Raw genomic sequence first — 23,764 nt, 5'->3', positions numbered from 1 at the left:
TCTGTCCACGGGGCTCTCCAGGCAAGAATATGCAGTGGGCTGCCATGCCCTCCTCCAGGGGATCTTCCTGACCCAGGGATCAAAGCCACGTCTCCTGCATTGGCAGGCGGATGCTTTACCACTGAGCCACCGGGGAAGCCCTAAACACCTGCTTTCCTTCTGGGAGCCCTGGTTTGATGTGCCAGGCAGAGCGGGCCCGTGTGGCCAGCCCGCAGTCAGACCCCTGGCACTGGGTCTCCGCGGGCTTCCCGGGGTCGGGGGGGCGCGTCACATGTGTTGTCGCTGTGTGGCTCCACAGGGGGCTCCTGGGAGCTCGCGCCTGGTCTCCCCGGGTCTCGCCCTCTGCGCCCTGTGGCTTGCCCGAGCTGCCTTGTACCTTCCTGCTGTGATAAACCACAGCTCTGGGGGACGCCCCTGATGGGGCAGTGACTGAGACTCAACGCTTCCACGGGAAGGGGGCACCGGTTCCATCCCTGGTTGGAGACCTAAGGCCCCGCATGCTGCACAGCGTGACCAATTTAAGAGAACGAAACAAAAGCCCCGCAGCTCTTGCATGTGTCTGTCTGCTGCCCTGTGAGTCCTCCCAGCTGACCATCGAGCCTGGGGGTGTTTGTGGGGACCCCTGACAAGAGGTCCTTTTCTAAGCTTTAGTAAGTATGTATATATTTTAAAAAATAAAATGGATATTGTATATTTTTGAGATCTCTTTTATTCAACAAATACCAGTGAGCATTTTTATCATATCACTAAAACATTCTTTCAGAATGTGATTTATAATTGTCTCAAATTGTGACTTAAAGGTTTATGCAACGTTAGAAAGGTGAAGTTTACAATTCACAGTGCCATTACAGGTCATGAAAATGCTTGTTTGTAGAGCTGGGTGTGCATCTCTGATTATTTTCCTGGAACATGGTTCTGGGAGTGAGAAGATGACAGGACATGACCGCACGTGTGGTCTGATCGCCAAGCCACATTGTTCATCGCAAAGGTGGTCTCCGCCCACATCCTTGTGAGCAGTGCACAGGGGCGGCCCGCTTCTTGCATCCTCACTGATGCTGTGTGATCATTTGAAGCCGTGGCTTGTCGATCTGACACGTAAGACGGTGTGCTTTACTTTGCGTTTTTGAGCGTCAGCGAGGCTGAGTGGTTCGTCGCGCGTTTGTGGCTCCTTTTTCTGACTTGTCTGTGCAGACCTTTTGGACGGAGAGTGGTGGGCTCTTCCACCTCCTGCTCAGATATTTTCTGGCTCTTAGTCTGGGCTGTGGCGGGGATCTCCGAGATGGAAGGCCCTGCACCCACCCTCTGCTGTGTCTGCCACAGGCCTGCAGACTGCGGCCAGCGCTGAGGAAGTGGGCTCTGGTTATGATAGAAGGCACGGCACCTTCAGCACCCGACGTGAGCGTCGTCCGAGCCGATGGAGCAAGGACACGCAGGAAGCAGGGAGTACCCGAGGGCAAAGTGCAGGCTCTGGGTGCCTCGAGCTGCTGCCTCCTGTTCCTCACGTGTCCCCCGAGATCGGCCTTCTCGTGCGTCTGTCTGACAGCCCTCTGATTTGGCCTGTTGTCGTTTGCTGTCATCATGGCAGCAGTGGCTGAAGGCACAGCTTGGCTTAATCTGCACATTTGGGTGTTTGTGCTATTTATAAACAATTAGAACAGGCGTGGAAGCCTCTTTACCGCAAGCTGGCAAATGCAGCAAAACAGGGACCGTCTGTTACCCCGTCTGCGTGGGCGCGGGCACAAAGCAGTCACATAGACACACACATCTACCCATATTTAAATGTTCCTCATTAAAAAAAAAATGGCATTCAGCCATCGGCCATATGGTGTAGAGACTTTGCCTTGAAATGCACAACTTGGGCTATAAGACACCTGAAATCCGAAGCCGTCTTAGAACCTTGCCCTAATGTGATGGGTCCCGTCCCTGCTCAGCAGACACACGCTTTCCCCACCGTTTTGAGGAGGGAAGGGTGGAGGGGAGGAGGGTGTCACCTTGCAAAGGCTTTGGTTTCAGTCTGTCTATCCCTCCCCCGGTGCCTGTTCCCTACGTATATTTCATGACATGAGCCTTCCCATGCGGTGGACACATCCCTTCTCCTCTTTCCTGCTGCACTTCTTTTCTGGAGAATTTCTCACTCTCTAAGGTGTCATTTGGTTTGTCTGTCTCCTCCTCCGCACCTCCGCCAAGGCCGAGATGACTGTCTCTTGCGTTCACTTGCTATGTCACCAGGGCCCAGCACGTGGATTAATCAATACTTGTTGAATGGATGGGCTGAAAACCCTGTTCTTCCTTCTGCCACATCATGACAAATGCTTTTGGCTAAAGCTCTCTGAAAGGGAATGGGGAGAGTGTCAGCAGCTTTGGTCATGCGGGTGGCTGCCAACAGCTTTTCACCCCAGCTCTGTCACCTGGAGGGAGGCATGGGGCTGGAGTGCACTCACGGAGACGGGCCCTGCAGGAGATCAGCCGAGAGTCCCAACTTCTCATGGAGGGATGCGGTGCCGCCGTGTGTGCTATGTGAAGAGCTGCTGGAGCCTAGAATCCCAGGCTGACAAATTCCTGGGCAGATAAGAGCAAAGCTCGGGGCACAAGAATGTGATTTGCCCAAGGTCACTCAGATAGCATCACCGGGCCGTCCCAGGTGGCGCAGCGGTAAAGAATCTGCCTGCCAATGCATGAGATGCCAGAGATGTGGGTTCCATCCCTGGGTCGGGAAGATTCCCCTGGAGAAGGAAATGGCAACCCACTGCAGTATTCTTGCCTGGAGAATCCCATGGACAGAGGAGCCTGGTGGGCTACAGTCCATGGGGTCCCAGAGAGTCAGACACGACTGAACGCACACACACACACACACACACACACACACACCCAGGTAGAGCTGGGATCAGTACCTCTGCCTGTCTTCCCAGAGCCTGTTTAACTGCTCACCACACATCCTGTTTGCTGCTGAAGCCATCTGCCTCGACTCTGAATCTGTAACAGCAAGGGGGAGACCGTTCTCTGGTGTCACAGGCGCAGGGGAAAACAAATAACCCAGCAGATAAAATGCTGTTCATAGTCCTGTGTCCCGAGAGCGTGGCCATTCTCCACAATGCTTTTATATTTCACAGTGCCTGAGTTTTCTCCTGAATTTTGTAAACCAAGTAAGACCAGAGAAGACGTTGGAAGAACAGTAACTTAGGAAAAAAAAAAATCAATCAAACCAGAGAGTTACAGTTTCTCTTTTATATTCTCCATCCAGAACTTCAGGCTCCTGTGTCAGGTACGGCTCGGAGCTGGTGAGGAGCGGCTCTGTGTGGCCGGGCGTTATACACCATTTTAGAATAACAGACGCAGTCACGACCCTGCCCTCTAACAGCGGGCTTATTAATTTTGAATTTGAATGATGGGGGAGCAGATGGTGAGGTGGGTGTGGATTTAGGCATTTGGCCATCTGTAGGGTTTGGGGTCTGAGACTGGCTGCACCCCTCCCCCGCCAACAGCTGAGCTCTGTCTCATCTCTTCCTGGTCCAGAGGGGTTGCTCCTGTAGCAGTTGGTAAGGTCAGGTTGCTGATTGTTTTGGAAGCATCAGAGTTTATTTGCACCACCCAGATTCTGAAGCCGAGCTGTCCAAAGGTTGTCTTCTCTGTTGTCCTTCAAATCTGGGTGATGTTTTTGTTTAATTACAGAAGCAAACACAAGCAGTCTTTCATCGTCCATCGTGTGTATTATTGATGTGAATGAGAGGTGAACCCTGCTGCAGAGGCCCTGGGACTTTGTTTACATGGAAGCGTGACACTTCTAGCACAAATTGGATTTTTCTAAATGATTACCCAGGCACGACCCTGCACACCAGAGACGATCATTTATTAAAGAGATGTCCTTCTGTTTTGTCTTGAGTTAAGAGTTTACTTCAGTGTTTAGAAAAAAGAGTAACAGAGCTACACCATTCAACCTGAAGGAGCGTGCACGTTCCCTGCCTCTCTCTCAAGGTTGGATGGCTCAGTCATCGGAGGTCCTCTCCTGCCTGCCCAGCCGTCCTGCCCACCTTCCCTTCCCTCCTCCTTCCCCCTCAGCTGTCTCATCGGGGTGACGGCCCCGAGGCCCGGCAGGACTGCAGCCTGAGGCATGGTGTTGCTGCGGCTCCTGCTGACCCAGCAGAGGTCAGCTTTGCCGCTGCCACGGTGAGGTCCTCTTGTAGCCTGGGAATTGTATCATTCTGCAAAGGGAGAGATGAAGGTGGTGGGAACAGGGACCTCTTCGTCCCTTGTGCTGGGTATTTTAACTGTGGCGGAAAGCCTTGGAAAAGTCAGTGATACCTGAAACTGGATGTCGGAAGGAAGTCAGGGACGGGCATGAGAACAGAGAAGGTTCCATTGTAACAGGTGCATCAGTTGTACTACATGAGCCCCTCTTCCACCTCCCGCGAGGCAGACTCGGACAGATGGCTCCCTCTCACATCTCACTTGTGAATTTGCCTCGAAAGCGTATAACGTTACCTGACTGTGTTTGTGCTTGAAGAGTAGGCCTCAGACTGCATTTAACACAGACGTTTGCTCTTGCTACAAGGGAGACGCTTCTGTGTACCAGCTGGGAGGTGAGTACTGAAATCTGGGCCAGTAGCTGGGATGGCGGAGCTAGATGGCACCGAGGTCACCGTGTCCAGCCTCTCCCGTCTGGATGAGTCAGAAACAGGACCAGAGAAGCGAATTTGCCTTTGACCCTGATGCCTGCTCACGGTAGCACTGGAGCCAGGCTGCGTCTGGAGCTGTTGCTCTGCCCGTGACGCGCACCTCCTCCCATTCCTGCATAACGTCACCCCGTCGTCCAGTCTCTTGTTCTGATGAATTGGTGCGTCCTTGCCATGTAACAGCAGGCCCGAGTTGAAGTGTGGCAGTGTGTACACAATTATGGAGGCTTGTACAGTTTTAAAAGTTGTGCTTACAGTTTCTTTCTTTTTTTTTTTTTTTAAAACAAAACATATTTATTTATTTATTTGGCTGTGTTGTGGCGTGTGGGCCCCCTGCCTAGGGAGCGCAGGGTCTTAGCCTCTGGCCCACCGGGGACGTCCTTGCCTACCGATTCTTGCTGGTTGCCAGGCATTCTTTCAGAAGGGAGTTCTGTGTGGCATATTTATATTTCTTTTCAAAGGCAACTTTGGTTAGAACCTCCTCAGAGGGAGTGGGGGCAGGTGGCCCTTGGTGACAGCTGCCCGCCTCGCGGGCAGACGTGAAGTCATCGTTCCCTGAGGGGGACCTGCTTTCCCGTCCTCATCCCGCCCCGCGCTTGACTCAGTCTGTCTTGGTTTCCTAGCATCTGGCCATTTCTGGCCACGTCTGGGTCTCATCCCTTATTTTAGCACACGCTTTCAGGGGCCGGAAATCGATGGCCAGTTAGCCCAGACATCCCCGAGAAGGACGGTTTGCTGAGTAAACTGGAACGGAGGCGTTGATTCGGACTGTCAGTGCTCTGGTTCTCTGACAGGTAGGCTGGGAGGCGTTTGGACATGTGTTCTTTCACGGTTCTTCCTCCTCGCAGCATTCCAGATTTTTGGAGCCATCCTTGTAATTGTCACGAATGTCATTCTCGAAGGTCTAGGAAGTTAGGATTTATTCAGTGTTAATTTGATATTGAGAGCTCATTCCTGGCCAAATGTGTCAGTTAGCTGTTCCCCTGGCAGCCTTGTGGGAGGTGTTTGCTATGGCTCAGACGTACGGGAGTTTGAAGGCAGTTTAAGCCACGAATAACGAGACACAGCCAGGTGCTTTTTGGCTGTGTCATTTACTAATCACTGTTAGGCTTCTTGATCAGGCCTGTTGAATTCTTGAGCCCTCCTGCACTCTAAACACACACACACAACACGTGCGTGCACACACGCGCACACGCACACACACGCGTGCACACACATGCACGCACATGCACACTTTTTTTTTTTTTTTTTTTTAGAAGACCATAGCCCCTGTGGTGGCCACTGTCAGTCAGGCCCCTTTTTGCTGTCTCTGATTCAGAAACATCCCAAGCCCAGGGCTCCTTCTGTGTTTCTCCCTTCTCTGGAATCACTGGCCAGCCTGCCTCTGCCCTGGGGATGGTATGAGCGGAGGAGGGGATTCCGTCAGAGACTGGGGCTCATTCGGGGTATATTCGGTTTGTTAATGATGAGATTTACTCTGTGCCGGGAACTCACAAGTGTGTTGAGTAGAGTGGGGCATGTTTCGACTTCTGCCCTTCTTAGGGAGGGGGTGCTTGTGAACCCTTGCTTCCAACAAGAGAGCACGGCTTGCGTATCTGCTGCCCATTTTGTATCCCCTTCTTGCACGTTGACTGACAGCTGTTCTTGTCCTCGTTACTCGCTCAGCCACCCCTTCTTGAGCCGCACGCACGTTCCTGTTGTGGTAGGTGCTCTGTGAGGCTCTAGGGCCAACCCTTAGGAGACGGCTGGTCAGGGAACCGATCTGTGTGCTGGATGGAGCTTTGCGAGTGCTGTGCCGGGCACGCCCTCAGGTGCAGGACAGCTCGTGGGTCACTTCAGGAGGTTCCGCGTCCTATCAGCCTGACTCCGTAGCTCTGCTCCCCCTGTAAGATGCTCATCACGTTGCTTAAAAATTCTCTGCTGTGTGTATCTCCTTTCCATTCAGTCGAGAACCGTGTAAGGACAGACTGTTGGCTATGAATACTTTTCTTTTTTAATATTCCCACTGCCAAGCACAGAAAGAAAGTCAAGGGCTCATTAATGTTTCATGAAAAGAGGGATGGGCTTAATGGGGGTTGTCCCCAGGTTGGCTGGGGGGAGACCGGGTGGGTTCACAGAGGGAGAGACTGGGTTTTGGTTTTTCTTTTATACCTCTTTTATTTGAAATAAGTCAGACTTACAGGACAGTTGCAAAAACAGTGCAAAGAATTCTTGTAAGCTCTTCGCCCAGATTCTCCAAACATTTTATGACATTTGCTCCTTCTCTGTCTGTCTGTGTTTTCCTTAAATGTTTGAGGGTGGAGGACAGATTACAGGGGTAGGGGGCAGAGCTGGAAGAGATGAGCTGAGTTGCGGGCCTTTCTGGGGCGAGAAGGGGGCCTGGTTGGAGTTTTCTGTCCTTAGGTCGGTTGTTTATCCTTCCTGAGAGTTTTCTGTTTATGAAATGACAGTGTCAATCATGCAAATTACATTGTTGTTAATGTTTCTGAATGATGTGTTTGGAAGAGCAGTTCCCGTTAGGTTTACTGATGTTTCACAGAGTATAGGAGGGAGACTAGACTCAGTTTCTCTGGAGGAGGAAGATCTGTGGTTTATTGAGAGCTAACTGTGTGCTGTGAATGCTCTGTACTGGAAAGTTACCTGTTATCTTTGTTGAATCCTTATAACTCCCTTTAAGGTGGCTGCTGCTGCTGCTAAGTCGCTTCAGTCGTGTCCGACTCTGTGCAACCCCAAAGACGGCAGCCCACCAGGCTCCCCAAGTCCCTGGGATTCTCCAGGCAAGAATACTGGAGTGGGTTGCCATTTCCTTCTCCAATGCGTGAAAGTGAAAAGTGAAAGTGAAGTCGCTCAGTCGTGTCCGACTCTTAGTGACCCCATGGACTGCAGCCTACCAGGCTCCTCTGCCCATGGGATTTTCCAGGCAAGAGTACTGGAGTGGGGTGCCATTTCCTTCTCCAGTTTCCTTGACTGATGGTCTGCAATTCAGCACAGCTGGCCGGGGTCAAGGGAGAGGTTTAAGATGCGCTGTGGTTGCAGAGCTTTAGAAGGGCCGAGAAGGAAAGCCAGCATGCCGAGGCGTCACCATTTCCGTCTGTCACTGGGACAGTTCTGGGGACAAGTAGGCTGTTGAGCTTGCCCACTGGGAAGGTCTAAAGTCTTAGAGGTTCTGTTAGCCTCCGGGAAGCCTCTGCCTCCGCTGTACCCACCAGATCCAAGGGTCTATTTTCACATGACTTAATTAAGTCAAGCTTTTTAAATTCACATCAAATAGTGGCCAGAGAGATGCAGTTAATCTAGTGGGAAGTGTGACACAGTGGCATTTCATGGGAAACAGCTCTCGTCTCCATTGTGGCAAACATGATGTCTCACAGCTGGCAGCGCGGCCTGGTGACCCTGGGCCTCCCCACTCCACCCCGCTTGGGGAGTGAGTGGCTTTCTTACCCTGGACTCTCGCTGCTTCCTTGTCCCCGAGGCCTGCTGTTCCCGTGGTCACTCTGGACATCTGCGGAGCCTTAGTGTTCCGACTGGGCAGCTCATGGCTGCAGCATGGGCTGGCAGGGAGGGCAGGCTTTCATTCCTCTTTGAGAGGCCTCCGTGTCTTTTGAGAAGTGGACTGTTCCTGCCTTAGCAGTAAACAAGGCCGTCGCAGTCCTCAGCGATTCTGGCCCTCCGAATGTGAATTTCGAGGTCCTAAGGGGACAGAGGAGCCTGGTGCGCTGCAGTCCATGGGGTCGCTAGGAATCCGACACGACTGAGCGACTTCACTTTCACTTTTCACTTTCCTGCATTGGAGAAGGAAATGGCAACCCACTCCAGTGTTCTTGCCTGGAGAATCCCAGGGATGGGGGAGCCTGGTGGGCTGCCGTCTATGGGGTCGCACAGAGTCAGACACGACTGATGCGACTTAGCAGCAGCAGCAGCAGCAGTAAGGGTGCTCAGGAAGGAGACGGATCCCTGCCATCAGGCAGCAGAGAGCACTGAGGATCGCAGGGTGTGAAAATCACAGGACACTGGCCCAGACTGCTGAGACGCGGACATGGAAGGAGTGGCTTTAGTGAGCCCACTCTGGCGTCGTCCCACACACAGAAAAACGCTAACTTCCTCAACTTGGGATACCTGGTTTTCTTTAATTAACCGTAATCTTTTGATGTCCAGACTACCTGTCCTTTGTTGTAAGACTTCTATATAACCTGGCTCCTCCCCTCGCCTCCTCAGAGCAGTTCTCTGAGCATCACTTGAGAGATGCTGTCCCCGGACTTGAAGTCCTAAGAGTTTCCACCGAGTAAAACACATAACTCTCAACCTTTAGGTTGTGGCTGGTGAGTCAGCACTCTAAGTGGTGCTTCCCTATTTGGGGATGGTGCCAGGGCCCCTTTTGTGCCCAGTGGCCTGAATTGGCACCGTCTCCAAGGGCTTTAAGGCAGGGTGGTGCCACAGGAAGCACCCAGACACAGGTGTGCCTTCAGCTGGACTCGAGCCTGGAAGTCCCTGTTCCTTCCAGGGCTTCCAGGGCTACATCTGTGACCCCAGAGCTGCAGGGGAGAAGCACTTGGGGTGAGAATTCCACCAGGAGGGTGACAGGCGTGTTCGCGAACGCTTCATTTCCTCTCTACCTCGGTGTGATGCTGACCTCGGAAGGGATGCCGACAGAGGATGCAGGCCTGGGGGCCGGGACTGGCTCCTCCCCTTCGCCCCCGGCCTGGTCTTCGCTTCCTCAGCAGGGTCTTTGGGAACCGGGGCAGCACGTGGTCTCCCCCCATGCCTGATGGAGCGGGTCCGTGAACTCCTGTACCAGACGTCTCCTTCTGACCTTGCCCGCTGTAGGGTCTCTGTCATCTCTGGGAGGAGCCAGAGCTGGTTGGGGTGCTCCTCCCTCCCAGGCGTGTGGGCTGAGCTCATCCACCTCACCAGTGACCTGCGGAGAAAGCCTGTGGTGGTTTCAACGAGGCCACGTTATCCGTTCAGTCTTCCTTTCCTTTCCCCTTTGTTGTTATTCCTTCCTCTGATCAGAAGGAAAACTTTTTCGGGCATATAGGTGCAGTGCAGCTTTATGGTCGTGAAGAGAACTTGGTTCATTAGCGCTTTCTGTCTTTGCCTGAGACTGAACCTTGCTTCCATCCCTGCAGAGGCAGAGCTAGCTCTCTGTACGCTAGCCCAGTCCAGGGTTCTCACTCCTGGCTGTTGCTGCTGGGTGGCAGAATCTTTTCTTAAAATTCCATTTACCTGGATTTTCTTAAAACTTCACGTATCCAAGCGTGATCAGATAAAACACACACAGCGTCTTCTAATTTTACTTCACCTTGACTAGTTAGGGTTGTTTTTTTTTCTCTTATTCTTAATTCTCCGCCTCTAACTCTTCAGCCCAGAGTCCCAGGCTATGAAGACAGAGGAATCAGCTGCTCAGACCGAGGCAGCCGCTGCTTTCTGTTACTGCAGATTAGTTTTGCTGGTTCTAGAATTTCCTAAAAATGGGATCATGCAAGTCTGCCTTTTCGTGTGCCTCACTGTTCACTGAGGTCCTTCTTTTAGGTGGGACCATGCGAGTCTGCCTCTGCGTCTCGCTCCGTCCTCTTACGTCCTTCTTTGAGATTCACCCGAGGTATGCAATTGGGTAGTGAGTTTCTGTTTTTGCTAAGAAATATTCCATCGTATGAGTGCTTTGTTATTTGTGACCCGTATGTTTGTTGCTGGTTGTTACTTGTTGTTACCCACATGTTTCTTATTGGTTATTTAGCTTGTGTGCAGTTATTGGCTATTATGAGTAGAGCTGCTGTTTTTGTGTAGACCTGTGCACTAATTTCTTCTGGGTAGATACCTTCCAGGGGAATTCCTGGGTCAAACAGTAAATGTCTGTTCAGTTTTCTAAGAAACTGCCGGCTGTTCGGGGACGTTGTACCACATGGACCCCCTGCAGGAAAGCTAGGGTTCTGCTGCCAAGGTTTGCTATGAGCCGTCTTCTGAATTCTGGTCATTCTGACGTATAAGGGCATCTCGCTGTGATTTAAATTTGCATTAACCCAGTGATTAATGAGTGTATATGCAGATGCATATGAAATAAACGACTTCAGTGAGGATTCATAACCCTGTCTCTCTGATCTGTCCAGACACAATACCACACGGGTTGGTTGTTGTAGGTGGAACTGAGCCTTGACACGAGGGGACTTGGGGTCTCCAACACGGCTTTTTTCTCCCCAGTGTTTGGCTGTTCTAATCTGTTTAATTTTCATGCATTTTACAGTGATCACTGCAATACAGTTTTTCTTTAAAAAAAAGCTGCTGGGATTGTGTTGAGTCTATAGATTAGTTTGGGGGAGAACCTCTCAAATGAATGATTATAGTATCTCTCCTTTTGCTCAGATCTTCACCAAGTGTTCTCAGCAGAACTTCACAGTTGTCAGTTTATAGATCTCACACACGTTTTGCTAAGTTCATCCTTAAGTATTGCCTGTATTTTACTGCTATGAATAGTACTGGTTTTTCCTTTCAATTTTCAGTGTTCCTTGCCTAGTGAGGAGTTTTCCTGTTTTATAGAGAAGCTGACAAATAAGTAGACAGGTGAGGGGCATTCCCTCTCCACTGAGTCGGTTTGGGGGAAGGCTTTGCGGAGGTGACGTCTGGTTGCACCTACAGAAGTCTCGGTTGGAGGAGAAGGTGAGTGCCAGGGGCAAGGGTGTTGCAGAAAGCGGCGCTGCCGAGGGCGGGCAGGAGCACAGGGAAAGCTCTGAGGATGAGAGGCAGCTGGATCAGGCCGCACCAAAGCTCAAGCGGTGGAGTGTGGCAGGTGGTGAGCTTATAAGGACACCGGGGCCAGATTCACTGGGGTTTACTGCTGCACAAGGTTAGAACTTTATTCAGTGAGCACTTGGGAGTCCTTGTGTGTTTATGAGCTTGGAAAATGAGCTATTTTTTTTTTCATTTTTGTATTAAAAGTTGTGGTAAAATATATATAATATAAAGTGTACCGTTCTAGCCATTTTGAAGTTTATATAGTTGAGTGGTGTTAACTGCATTCACTTTGCTGTGCAGCCATCACCGCCACCATCTCCAGGGCTTTCCCATTTCCCAAACTGAAACTCCACGTCCGCTGAACACTAGCCTTCCACCGCCTTCCCGCAGGTCCTGGCAACCACCGTCCTACCTACTGTCTCTAGGAGTTTGACTCCTCTGGGGCCTCACCTGAGTGGAATCCTAGGTGCTTGTCCTCTCGTGACTGGCTTATTAACTGAGCTTGGTATCCTCAAGGTTCACCCCTGTTGTAACATGTGTCAGAAGTTCCTTTTTTTTTTTTTTTTTTTTTGAGGGCTGCATGGTGCATGGATTTTAGTTCCCTGACTAGGGATCGAACCTGTAACCCTTGCAGTGGCACTCGGAGTCTTAACGACTTGGCCACCGGGAAGTCCAGAAGCTCCTTCCTTTTAAAGGCTGAATCCTGTTTCATTGTGTGGATAGGCCGCTTTTCGTTTCATCCATTGGTGGACGCTTGTGTTGTTTGCACCTTTTCACTGTTGTTAGAAAGCAGAGGACCCCAGAGGGCAGGGATTAGGAGCAAGAAACGCTGACCTAAAATTCTCCGTGGAAGCTTTCTTCATAGTACCCACCATCATTTCTGGCTGTTTTTATTTATTTGCATACTGTTTTTCTTTCCAATGTGAATGTTAAGATTGTGTTTGTTTTGCTTATCATTGCATGCTCTATAATTAGGTCCTCAGGTATTTTTGCGAGTTGTTTTAGTGAATATTTTTTTAAAATCTTATAATAAGTAGAGCACTTTTTATAATCTTTTAATTGTAAGCTAATGTAGAGCAAATGTAATGATTTGCGTTTTTCTCATCTACCCTTTTGCTGTCTCTTCGTGTTTTCTTGGTTGAGAACACCCCTTCCTGCCCCAGCCTCTCCCTGTGCCTTTTCATCTTCAGTGCCGCTGCCAGAACGGACTGCCTTTCCAAAGATGGAGCTCGATCGATGGCACTTTTCCTGACAACTCGGGACTCTCGTGAGCCCAGGTGTTTATCTGCTGCTCTAGATTGCGATTCTTGAATGTCAGAGACTTGCCTTTGAAGACATCGACTGTAGTGTCTTAATCAAGGTCACATTTAACAACTTATTACTGAATTAAATTGAACTGATGTAAGTGGAATGAAAATATGCGCTCTTGATACCATGTTTAAAACTCTTCTCAGCAACCAGCTTGATTTTTGTCAAGTCTCATATCAACTTAGGAATCAGCCTCACGAATCAGGAAATCTGGTTCCTACGATGTCGTCAGGGTACACACATTAACATGATTAATAAAAAAACAAATCTAGGGTTTGTCTTTTGCTTTCTTCAAAACAGCAGGATATTTTTGTTAGGGCTTTCATAATCCATCCCTGTATTAATCTGACCCTTAAGAATCACGATAATTTCTGGAAAGAATGTAACCTGTGGATTTTTATACTGATTCCTTAGGGGGCTTCTTGCCAGCTGTGTATAATCCAGAAGGGAAGAGTCTTAGGACTCAGAACATACATACACGCACCTCCTCCTTTAAAGACACAGACTTTGCTCTGGGATATTGATAAATCTTTTAAAGATTCAGAATCCGTGCTGAAACCAAGCCCTTGTTGCCCTGAGTTCAGTTCAGACACTGTGATAAGTAGAGTAGGGGCCTTATTTATTGACTTTCTCTTTGCAGACTCAGATTAAACTAGTACCCTCGATTGGATGTCCCTGAACTCAGAGGCCTTCCTTTATTCACAGCAGCTTCTGGATTCTCCACTGTGGTCTTGCCAAGCAGCCCAGGACTGTTATTATCCCCACGTTCTAGACGAGGGCACCGGGAGTCACAGAGGCTTAGCGGTCTGTGCTCAGAGTCACCCGGTTACTCAAACAGCGGTCAGCTAGAGTTTGAGGGAATTTTAGACGTGGTCTGGCCGGGGGAAACTTTCCAGCCAGACAGCATCTAAAGTGGTGCTGCTTTTCTGAGATTTCTCAGCTCAACCTTTGGGCAGCCCATTTAGATTATCTGCAGAGGCTGTGGAAATATTTGGAAGAGTCTGCATGAAGAGTCTCAACTACAGCCCTATAAGGGAAAATATGCAAGTGCTTTGCTGAGCGCTGGCCCCTGGGCTTCGGTGCCACCCATTCTGTCCCACCGAGGCTCCCCGCGTGTTCTCCTGTGGTGTCAGTGCAGCCTCAGCAGAGCAGACCCTGACTAGGAGATGACCAGACTGCCTGAGAAGACAAGCTTGCCAGAATCGTTCCCGCCCTGCTTTCCGTGTGCTTGTTCTAAGACTCTACATAGGCGGTGTAGTCACTGACTATGAGAAGGCAATCCATGGTATTTTTCCCTGCAACTGTCTCTTCAAATCTTAGGAATTTTGTCTGTTATGGAGATCTGGAAATGAGCAAGTGAATTAATCCACCAAACACATATTGAGGGTCGTGCATTGTTCTAGCTCCCATGTCAGGCGTGTGCTCAGCATTCTAGGTACAGAAAGAGGTCACACACGGTTCCTGACTTCAGCCTGCCTCGTGTCGGGTGAAGAGACGGATTAACTGTGGTTACAGCATAAGGTGGGAAGTGCTCGCAGTGCAAGTGGGCTGGGGTCTCCAAGGGCAGATAGGTAAGAGGTGGCTGGTAAAAGGGGTGTGTAGGGGGAGGAGACAGGAACACCCAGGGTTCAGGCGCAGCCCAGCAGTGTGAGCCGAGGTCCAGGGCAAAAGCAAGCCTGGTTTATGTGGGAAGTGAGTCATTCAGAAGAGCTGAGGGTAGGGGTTGGGGAAAACCAAGTCTGGAAAAATAAGCAGGGGCTAGTTCAGATTCTGCTACAAGGTCAGGAGAAGTCATTGAAAAGAAGAATGTAGTGGGGCATTTTCCGAGGTGTCTCTGGTGTTGCCCACTAGTCCTTAGAGAGAGGGGTGAGGTGGGCCTTTGTGAAACCAGTGCTCCAGGGTCCCGACTGTGGACCCAGCCCCCGGAGACAGTCTCCGTGAAGGGCAGGTGCGTGGCTGCCCAGGCATTCTCAGCCACGCCCCCCACCCCCCTCAGGAGTTTATGGGATGCGCTGTCTGTATGAGTTCTGTGCAGGGCGGGTGGAGGAGATGAGGTCCCTGATTTGGTCCTTACCCTGGAGGCTCAGACTTTTATCTTCTTACCGGCTCATCAGTTGGTCTTTTCTTCTACATCTGATTTTGAGTCATAGTTAGAAAAATTTTTCCCACACCAAGGTTATAAAGGAATTTGCTTGCTGTTTTTTTTCTGGGACTTGAATGATTTCATTTTTCATAGTTAGATTCTAAAGTATCTTTAGCCTTTTTTCTTATGTCTGATGTAAGTATTTAATTTTTTCTTTTTTTTATCCCTCCAAATGGTTACTAGTTGTCCTGACACCAATTTTTAAGAGGTCCATCTTTCCCCACTGATTTGAGATACTGTCTTTATCACAGGCTGTATGTCTATATAGCCTATGATACATAGGCTATCCTATGGGTCTCTTCCTGGACCTTCTGTTCCATACTATGGATCTTATTGGGAATTTGTGTATCAGTATAACACCATTTAAATGATAGAACTTTTCTGTTATGCTTTAGTAGAGGATATGGCTGGCCCCCTTCATTGTCTTAGACATCTCTTATTTTTGCCTATACGTCTTAGACTCGATTTGTCTAGTTTGAGACACAAAACAAAAGAACATTTGTAACATGTGTATTGGGCTTGCATTAAATTTACCTGATAACTTGGAACGAACTGACATCTTCCTGATGTTAAGTTTTCTGCCCAAAGGCTAGGGGCGCTTTCTGTTTGCTCAGGTTACTCCTTTGTCTTTCAGACGAGCTTTGAAATTTTCCTTATGTCAGCTTTACGTAAGGTAAATTAAGTATCTTATGTTTTAAGTCACCTTTTAAAATGGAATTTTCTTTTCTATTTATATCTTATTGTTTGGTATAAAATATTAGTGTTGGTCACTCAGTCGTGTCCGACCCTTTGCAACCCCATGGACTGTAGCCTGCCGGGCTCCTCTGTCCATGGGGATTCTCCAGGCAAGAATGCTGGAGTGGATTGCCATTCCCTTCTCCAGAGGATCTTCCTGATCCAGAGATTGAACCCGGTCTCCTGCGTTGCAGGCGGAATGCTACGCAAAAGCAACAGTTTTGAATATCCTACTTGATTAACATTTTTCGGTCACAGTTTTGCCTTTTATTGTGGATTCTTTCCTGTTCTCTAGGCATGCTTTCGTATCAGCTGTGCACAGAGACAATTTTATTCTTTTCCATTCTTAAGTTTCTGATTCCATTGACTAATATTCCAACGCAGTGTTAAAAGCGGTAGAAGAAATGGGCTTCCCTGACTTGTTTGTGACCTTACTGGGAATGCCCGGAGTGTCTCCTCATTAAGGAAGATGTAATTTTTGTTGTGTGTTGATGTCTTAGTCTGTTTGGGCTGCTGGAACAAAATAGCGCACACAGGGTGGCTTACAGACAACAGAAATGAGTTTCTCGTGGATCTGGAGGCTGGATGGCCAAGGTCAGGGTGCCTGCCTGGTCGGAGCCTGATGAAGGGCCTCATCTGGGTTGCAAATGGCTGACTTTTCACTGTGACCTCACATGGTACAAGGGCCAAGAGCGCTTTCTTGAGTCTCTTTTGTAAGGTCACTCGTCCTGTTTGTGGGGGCTCCAGCCACAGGACCCGATCACCTCCCAAAGGCCCTGCCTCCTAATACCACCGCACTGGGGGTTAGGTTTCAGCAGAATCGGAAAGCATTCGGCCTATGACAGTTACTGCGTATGTTTTATCAAACTAAGGGAGTGTGTATCAGTTCCCATTTTATTGGCTTAAGTCAGGAATGGGTGTTGAGTTTTCTTGAAGGCGTTGTCATCCTCTGTGGGGAGAATCATCTGATCTTCTCATTAGCTCTGTTAGTATGTGAGTGATATCAGTAGCTCTTCTAATGTGGAGCCATCCTCGCATTCCTGGAACGGATTTCTTCTGTCATGTGTGCTATTAAGGTGTTGTGTTGGTTTCTGTTTGCTAACATTTTATTTAGGAGTTTTGCATTGATATTTATAAGTAAGGTTGGCTTTTAGTTTTCTTTTTGGTGTTATCTGCATCAGGGTTAGGCATCGTTTTTATACCTGGTCCTAAAGAAAGAAAGGGTTGGAAAATTGTTTATCTCTTTCCATCCTTTGGAAAAATGTATGTAGTAATCTTGATGGTTAAGCTTTGGTACAATTCCCCTGTAAAACTATCTGGGTCTTGTGCTTTTTTGTGAGGCTAGTTCTTTGTTAACTTTCTTTGCTTCCTCTATGGAAATTGGCCTGCATAAGGTTTCTGTAACGATTTGGTAAATTTTGTTCTTTTCTGTGAAATTGTCTATTTCACTTAGTTTCAGATCTGTTTGCATATGTACATAGTAGTCTTTCGAGACTTTTCTTCCACCATGTGTAGGTATTTAAGGATTTCCTAGTTTTAGAAGATAACAAAGTTGTGGGTTGTGTCCCCTTGAAGTGTTCATGGATCCAAAGGCTTAAAGTGAAGTTCTAATAACGCGAGCGTATGCTATAATAACAGTAACAGTTACCATTTGTGAAATGCCTACCTCTGTGTGGGTATCAGTTCATTTCATCCTCATTACAATCCTGGGATACATAATAATCATCTCATTTTAAGGATGACATGATTTGGGGGAGTTACCCACTTTTCAAAAACAGAAATAGACTCACAGACATAGAAAACAAACTTATGGTTACCACAGGGGAGAGGGAGGGAGGAAGGATAAGTTAGTAGTTTGGGATTAAAATGTGCACACTACGATACATAAAATAGGTAACTAATAAGGGCCTGCCGTGTAGCACAGGGAACTATATTCAATATCTTATAATGAACCATAATGGAAAGTAATCCAAGAAAGGACTCACGTACATATATGACGGAATCAGTCTGCTGAGGCTAACAGCATTGTGAATCAACATTTCAATAACATCTTTTTCTTTTATTTCATGGCCATCGCTGCTCAGCAGGCCAGGGTTGTCTCAGAAGGTCATCAAGGCGTGATTATCGTGAAATAGTCGGAGCAGGGCCTTTGGAGTCAGAGCTGCGTTCAGACCTGTCCTGCTCCATTCCAGCTGTGTGGCTGTTAGCATATTGTTACCTGGAGGAGGGTCTCAGACACTTATTTGCTTCATAACCTTAGGCCACCTCTGAGCCTCAGTTTCTTCACCTATAAAATGGTGTGAGACCAGTTTGCACCTCCTGGGACTGTTGGGAGCCTGCATGAAGTCATGCATGTAAAGGGGCTAGAACAGTGTCCCGTGCCTGTGACTGCCATGTCGGGGAACAAGTGGGCCCTGGCCTCTGGTCCCCCTGTCTGTGGGGCCGAGTGAGTCTTCACAGCATTATTGTGAGAATTAAAGTGTCCCATGTAGATGCCAAGAAGAATGCCTTTCATCGACAGGTTCTCAGAAAGCGCTCCTTCCCCTACTTTGTCTGTCACTCGCCCATCAAGAATTCTTGTGTGGTTTCTTCATGGCCTGTGCTGCTAGGCAGCTGTAAGGTGCTGGGAGATAAGCAGAGCATAAAGCTTGCTCCTAACCAGCTGACTGGCTATTTTGAGGAAAAAACAAATCTTAAGGTCAGTCAGCGCCTGGTTATCGGCACCACTGGTAAGAGAGGAAAGAATTTAGTGACTTGGGAGGGTTGAGTTGGGAGGAGCTTACTGGGGATGTTGAATTAGAGAAGGCTAGGGGAGAGGGGTTTGAAGGGCCTGTTAAGGGTACATGTGGTTTGTTCAGTCTGTGGGAGATGCTAGATGTGTGGAACTTTTCTCATGGTTTCGGGTCTCTGATCTGGGAATGTTTTGCCTTCTGAGGTGCAAAAAAGAGCTTTGCTTTGAGAATCTTTTGGATGCAGTTTCAGGTGAAAAGAAAACCACACAGTAGCTTAGTAAACAATGAAATGAAAATTTATGAGAAGGACGCAGGTATCTCAGGCAATGTGAGTCTATTTCTGTTTTTGAAAAGTGGGTAACTCCCCCAAATTATGTCATCCTTAAAATGAGATGATTATTATGTATCCCAGGATTGTAATGAGGGTGAAATGAACTGATACCCACACAGAGGCAGTTCCCTGTGAGCAGCCCAGGCTCACAGGGAACTGAAAAATTCCAGGACGGTCTCAGGAATCCATTCTGTGCCCTGTCTGCCTGGCGCATCCTCTCTCTTGCCTCTGAATGTCTGCACGTCCTCTTCAGGGTGTAACTTCATTCTTTCTTCCTCTGTTAATGACTTTCACACTCCGGCATGTATGTGCCTAAGCATGGCAGCTCCGTAGCTCCTGAGTTCACACGTCTTCAGTTCAAGAGATCGCAACTGGCTAAGAATTCCTAGTCCCAGGCGAGATGTACAGAGGGAAGACTGACCAGCTCGAGCTAGGGTGGTCCAGCTATTATGACCCGGGAGCGGGGTTGGGGGCTGGTCTGCTGGGCCCGGTGGTATAGATGCTGTTCAGAGTCCAGCTTGTAGTTGAGGGTGCTGTTGTCTGCAGGGCACGGACTGGGCAGGATCCCAGTGGTGATTCCAGGAAAGCCCCGGCCCTGCAGTGGATCCCCGAGGGGAGCTCTGTGAAAGCAGCACAGGGAGATGGGTTAGGGCGGGTGCTGTCTTTAGTCCTCCAGATATTCTGATGCTGCTAGGTGAAACCCCAGGGAAGAATTGCAGGATGAATATGATTGGGCAAATGCGAGAGGCATTTTTGATAAAGGAGTATACAGATGGTGATGAAGAGTGGGTACTGCCAGCGTAACATAGATCCATAAACATTTTTAACATTTTTTGCTTATAGCTATTGGCAGCCCTTGAATTTCTGGGCAAGGTTGATTTTGTTTGTATTGTGGTAAAATAAACAGATACTTTGCCTACCTAATGTGAAGAGCTGACTCAATGGAAAAGACCCTGATGCTGGGAAAGATTGAGGGCAGGAGGAGAAGGGGACGACAGAGGATGAGATGGTTGGATGGCATCTCCTACTCACTGGACATGGGTTTGAGCAAGCTCCAGGAGACAGTGGAGGACAGGGAAGCCTGGCGTGCTGCAGTCCATCGGGTCGCAAAGAGCTGGACACGACTTAGTGACTGAACAGCACATGTAACATCCATTTTCCCATTTTAAGCCTTTTTGAGTATATAATTCAGTGTCATTATAGGCGTTCACAAGTGTGTGACCGTGAGTGCCATCCGGCTCCAGAACTTTCATCCTGCCCACCTGCAGCTCTGTCCCCATCAACACTGACTCTCCGTCCCCTCCCCCAGCACGTGGTACCCACTATCTTCCTTTCTCTTTGAGTTCTGGGCTTCCCTGCTGGCTCAGTGGTAAAGAATCCGCCTACAACGCAGGAGACGCAGGTTCGATCCCTGGGTAGGGAAGATCCCCTGGAGGAGGGCATGGCAACCCACTTCAGTATTCTTTCCTGGGAAATCCCATGGACAGAGGAGCCTGGCGGATCACAGTCCATGGGGGTCACAAAAAAGTCGGACATGACTTAGCAACTAAACACCAACAGCTTGTTTGACAGCTGTTTGACAGCTCTGGGGACCTCGTATAAGTGGGATCATGCAGTACTCGTCCTTTCGTGACTGGCTTACCTCACTTGGCATAATGTCCTCAGAGTTCACCCATGGTGTAGCATGTGTCAGACTTTCCTTTCTTTTTCAGGCTGGATCATTTATCATTGTAAGAATGAACCACATTTTATTTTTCCACTCACCCATTGGTGGACATTGGGGTTGTTTCCACATATTTGGCTATTATGATTAATACTGGCAGCCCTTCATTTCTGAAGTATAGATGAGATTGTTTTCTACTTAGAATCATTAGGAAATTGTCTTCCTGATGAAAAAGACCTTAAAGACTGGCTTTTTCCGGCTTCTTCATTTCATGGAGGGGAAATCAGGAAAAGGGAACCACCGAGCACACACCTTGCCTACCCTGAACTCATTTGCCATTTCTCTGCCCACTTATCTAAAATGATGGGAACTTTGGCAGCTAAGAGTGGCCTCAGTTAAGATCCTTTTTTCTGGAGGGTGTTGTAGACTTCAGTAGATTTGGGAAGAATCCCATTGACCAGTGGTTCTTGAACTTTTTTGCTTAGGACTTTTTGGTTTCAAAATATGTGTCGAGAATCCCAAAGAGCTTTTTTTTTATTTGTGTGGTTATATCTGTGGCTATTTATCATACTAGAATTTAAGTCTGGAAGATTTTTGAGATATTAAAAGCAGAGACATTACTTTGCCAACAAAGGTTCATCTAGTCAAGGCTATGGTTTTTCCTGTGGTCATGTATGGATGTGAGAGTTGGACTGTGAAGAAGGCTGAGCACTGAAGAATTGATGCTTTTGAACTGTGGTGTTGAAGAAGACTCTTGAGAGTCCCTTGGACTGCAAGGAGATCCAACCAGTCCATTCTAAAGGAGATCAGCCCTGGGATTTCTTTGGAAGGAATGAAAGCTGAAACTCCAGTACTTTGGCCATCTCATGAGAAGAGTTGACTCATTGGAAAAGACTCTGATGCTGGGAGGGATTGGGGGCAAGAGGAGAAGGGGACGACAGAGGATGAGATGGCTGGATGGCATCACCGACTCGATGGACGTGAGTCTGAGTGAACTCCGGGAGTTGGTGATGGACAGGGAGGCCTGGCGTGCTGCGATTCATGGGGTCGCAAAGGGTCGGACACGACTGAGCGACTGATCTGATCTGATCTGATTAATATATTTATGCAAAGTAACTGCATTTACCAAAGTGATATAGTGTGTGGAAGAGTGGCATTGTTTATGTTTCTGCACGTATCTTCAGGATCTGGCTTAATGGAAGAAAGCTGGATTCTTGTGTCTGCGTCTGCATTTTGTTTGTTATGAACCATTGTTTTGGTGGAAGTACATAAAGATAGTCTGGCCTCACACAGATATGTACTCGGAAAACTGCAGAATATTTTAGTACCTTTCCAGAAAACTGTGGATATTCTTTGACACTGCACTGAAACTCAGCGAGTGGTAGTTTCTTAATGGTTCGTGGCAATGTGGACTCTGACGCTGTATCAGAGAGCACTTGCTCTCAGTTATTGCTGTTCAGTTGCTAAGTCATGTCTGACTCCTTGCGACCCCATGGGCTGCAGCCCACCAGGCTTCCCTGTCCTTCACCATCTCCCGGAGTTTGCTCAGACTGATATCCATTGAGTCGGTGATTTCTCTGTTACATGAGGATATTTCAGCTTATTCTGCACCTTACTTGTGTCTTTACCCACACATGATTTTATGACATGATGGTTTCCTGAGTTGCGTAGATCTTCCGAATGTGGACACACTGCATTATACACCAGGAGATCACGTTCCTCGGTGTCATTCCTAATCTCACTGGAAAAGTCTCTGTTGGAAAGCCATCATGCTCCTGGTGGTGGATGCCTGTGTTTGAAATTCTTATTTTCACCTGGAAGCGCAAATTCTCTCATTTCTTCTTCGGTGCTGCATGAAGAGAGTGGCTCTGTGTACCTCACGGCTCAGACACTTGTCACGCATTCTTCCTGCTTCATCACACAGCATATTAAAAAGGTTTCCTCCAGGGCCGAGATCTAATAACAGCAGTGATCTTTACTGCTTCATCAAAGGGGCTCTTAAGTGAAAGCAGCATTCTGTAAATTTTATTTATTTTTACTGCTAGTGTGTAAGTGAAGAATATATTGGCCGAGAGTCCAGTTGGGTGTCACTGCTTTGATTTGCACTAAGATGCCGACAGCTTACCCTCCCTTTCATTTGCACCGTTAGTGCAGGAAATAGTGAATGATGACACAGTGTCGTGAAAATAGTTTGACCTCGCAGATGCCCTGAAAGAATGTTGGTGTCTCTCAGAGGTTCACATCATGGGGTGAAGCTCGCTGACGTCAGCCCTGCGGTCCAGTCCTGTGGGAGTCAGAGGGAGAATCTGCTTTAACCCTAGAAATGAAAGGCGTGACGGAAGTCAGGACTTGAGCTGCCATCGCGGTCCTCCCCGGGACCCTTGTTGTAACTGTAAATGCGCTCAGTCTTCCTGGGGAGGGAGCCAGCCCTGCAGAAGCACAGGGTTGGATGTTGAGTTTCTGAAACCACGTCCTAGTGGTTGTCTGAAAGCTATATGGCATTTTAAACTCCCGTCTATCCTCCTGGACACTGAAATTTAATATCATGCAGTTACCACCAAATGATGGTGTCAGGCTCTCGAGTCATGACTCCATCTGTCGGCACTGCGGCTTTGGAGCCCTCCCAGCCGAATACCGTCGCCTCCGAGCAGGGAGCGACCGAGGAGCAGTTGGTCTAGAAGATGATGCATGCATCTCTGAGATGACCTGTGTTTGTGTTGGAAAACCAGAGTCATCCATCGAGCTAAACACAGAGTGCTTTGAGTAAAAGCCTGCACTCATTCTGACATTTGCAAATCGATGGGTCTCACGGTACCCTTCTCTCCTCTCCTTCATTTTCAGCAATGGAAGAGTTAATAGTTGAACTTCGTCTCTTTCTTGAACTCCTGGACCACGAGTATCTCACCTCAACTGTCAGGGAGAAAAAGGCAGTCATCACAGACATCCTGCTGAGGATACAGTCGTCCAGAGGTATGTCCCTCTCAGACTTCTGGTCTGTCTTCTTCCAGTCTCTTTTGGCCTCAAGTGCTAAGTCGCTTCAGTCATGACCGACTCTTCTGTGACCGCATGGACTGTTACCCCCCAGGCTCCTCTGTCTGTGAGGTTTCCCAGGCAAAGATACTGGAGTGGGTTGTCACTTACTTCTCCAGGGGATCTTCCCAACCCAGGGATCAAACCTTGTCTCTTATGTCTCCTACATTGACAGGCGGGTTCTTTACCACTAGTAACACCTTTTTGCCTCTAAGCCATCCTTAATTCTCATCTTTCTAGAACACATTCATGAATGAATTTATTTACTCCTCAGGTTGTCATTGAAGGCCTTACTATGTGCCAGGGACTGTGTGAGTCCTGGGTTTGGAAAGATAAAGCCTTTAAGGAGTTAATGGGATAATGGGTTCATTGTTGGAGTCCCTAAAATCACCCAACATTAGGAGGTTTGCTAGGACTCAGCATGGA

The 23,764-nt window shown here is 48.4% G+C and overlaps 1 protein-coding gene across 3 annotated transcripts in view; it reads left to right on the top strand.

Moving 5' to 3' along the window:
* AFAP1 (actin filament associated protein 1) overlaps nt 1-23,764 on the top strand; it is a 149,732-nt gene that overhangs the window by 29,801 nt on the left and 96,167 nt on the right. For all 3 annotated transcript variants that reach the window (XR_003511617.1, XM_027545114.1, XM_027545113.1), the window contains exon 2: nt 23,150-23,278. Coding sequence is in view for 2 of the 3 variants with exons in the window: in XM_027545114.1 (XP_027400915.1) it covers nt 23,152-23,278 (127 nt within the window). In the remaining variant the exon portion in view is untranslated. The remainder of the gene's footprint in view (nt 1-23,149; nt 23,279-23,764) is intronic.

The sequence above is a fragment of the Bos indicus x Bos taurus genome, chromosome 6, assembly GCF_003369695.1.
Source record: "Bos indicus x Bos taurus breed Angus x Brahman F1 hybrid chromosome 6, Bos_hybrid_MaternalHap_v2.0, whole genome shotgun sequence".
Lineage (NCBI taxonomy): Eukaryota > Metazoa > Chordata > Mammalia > Artiodactyla > Bovidae > Bos > Bos indicus x Bos taurus.
This window is presented reverse-complemented; position numbering and strand designations above follow the sequence as displayed.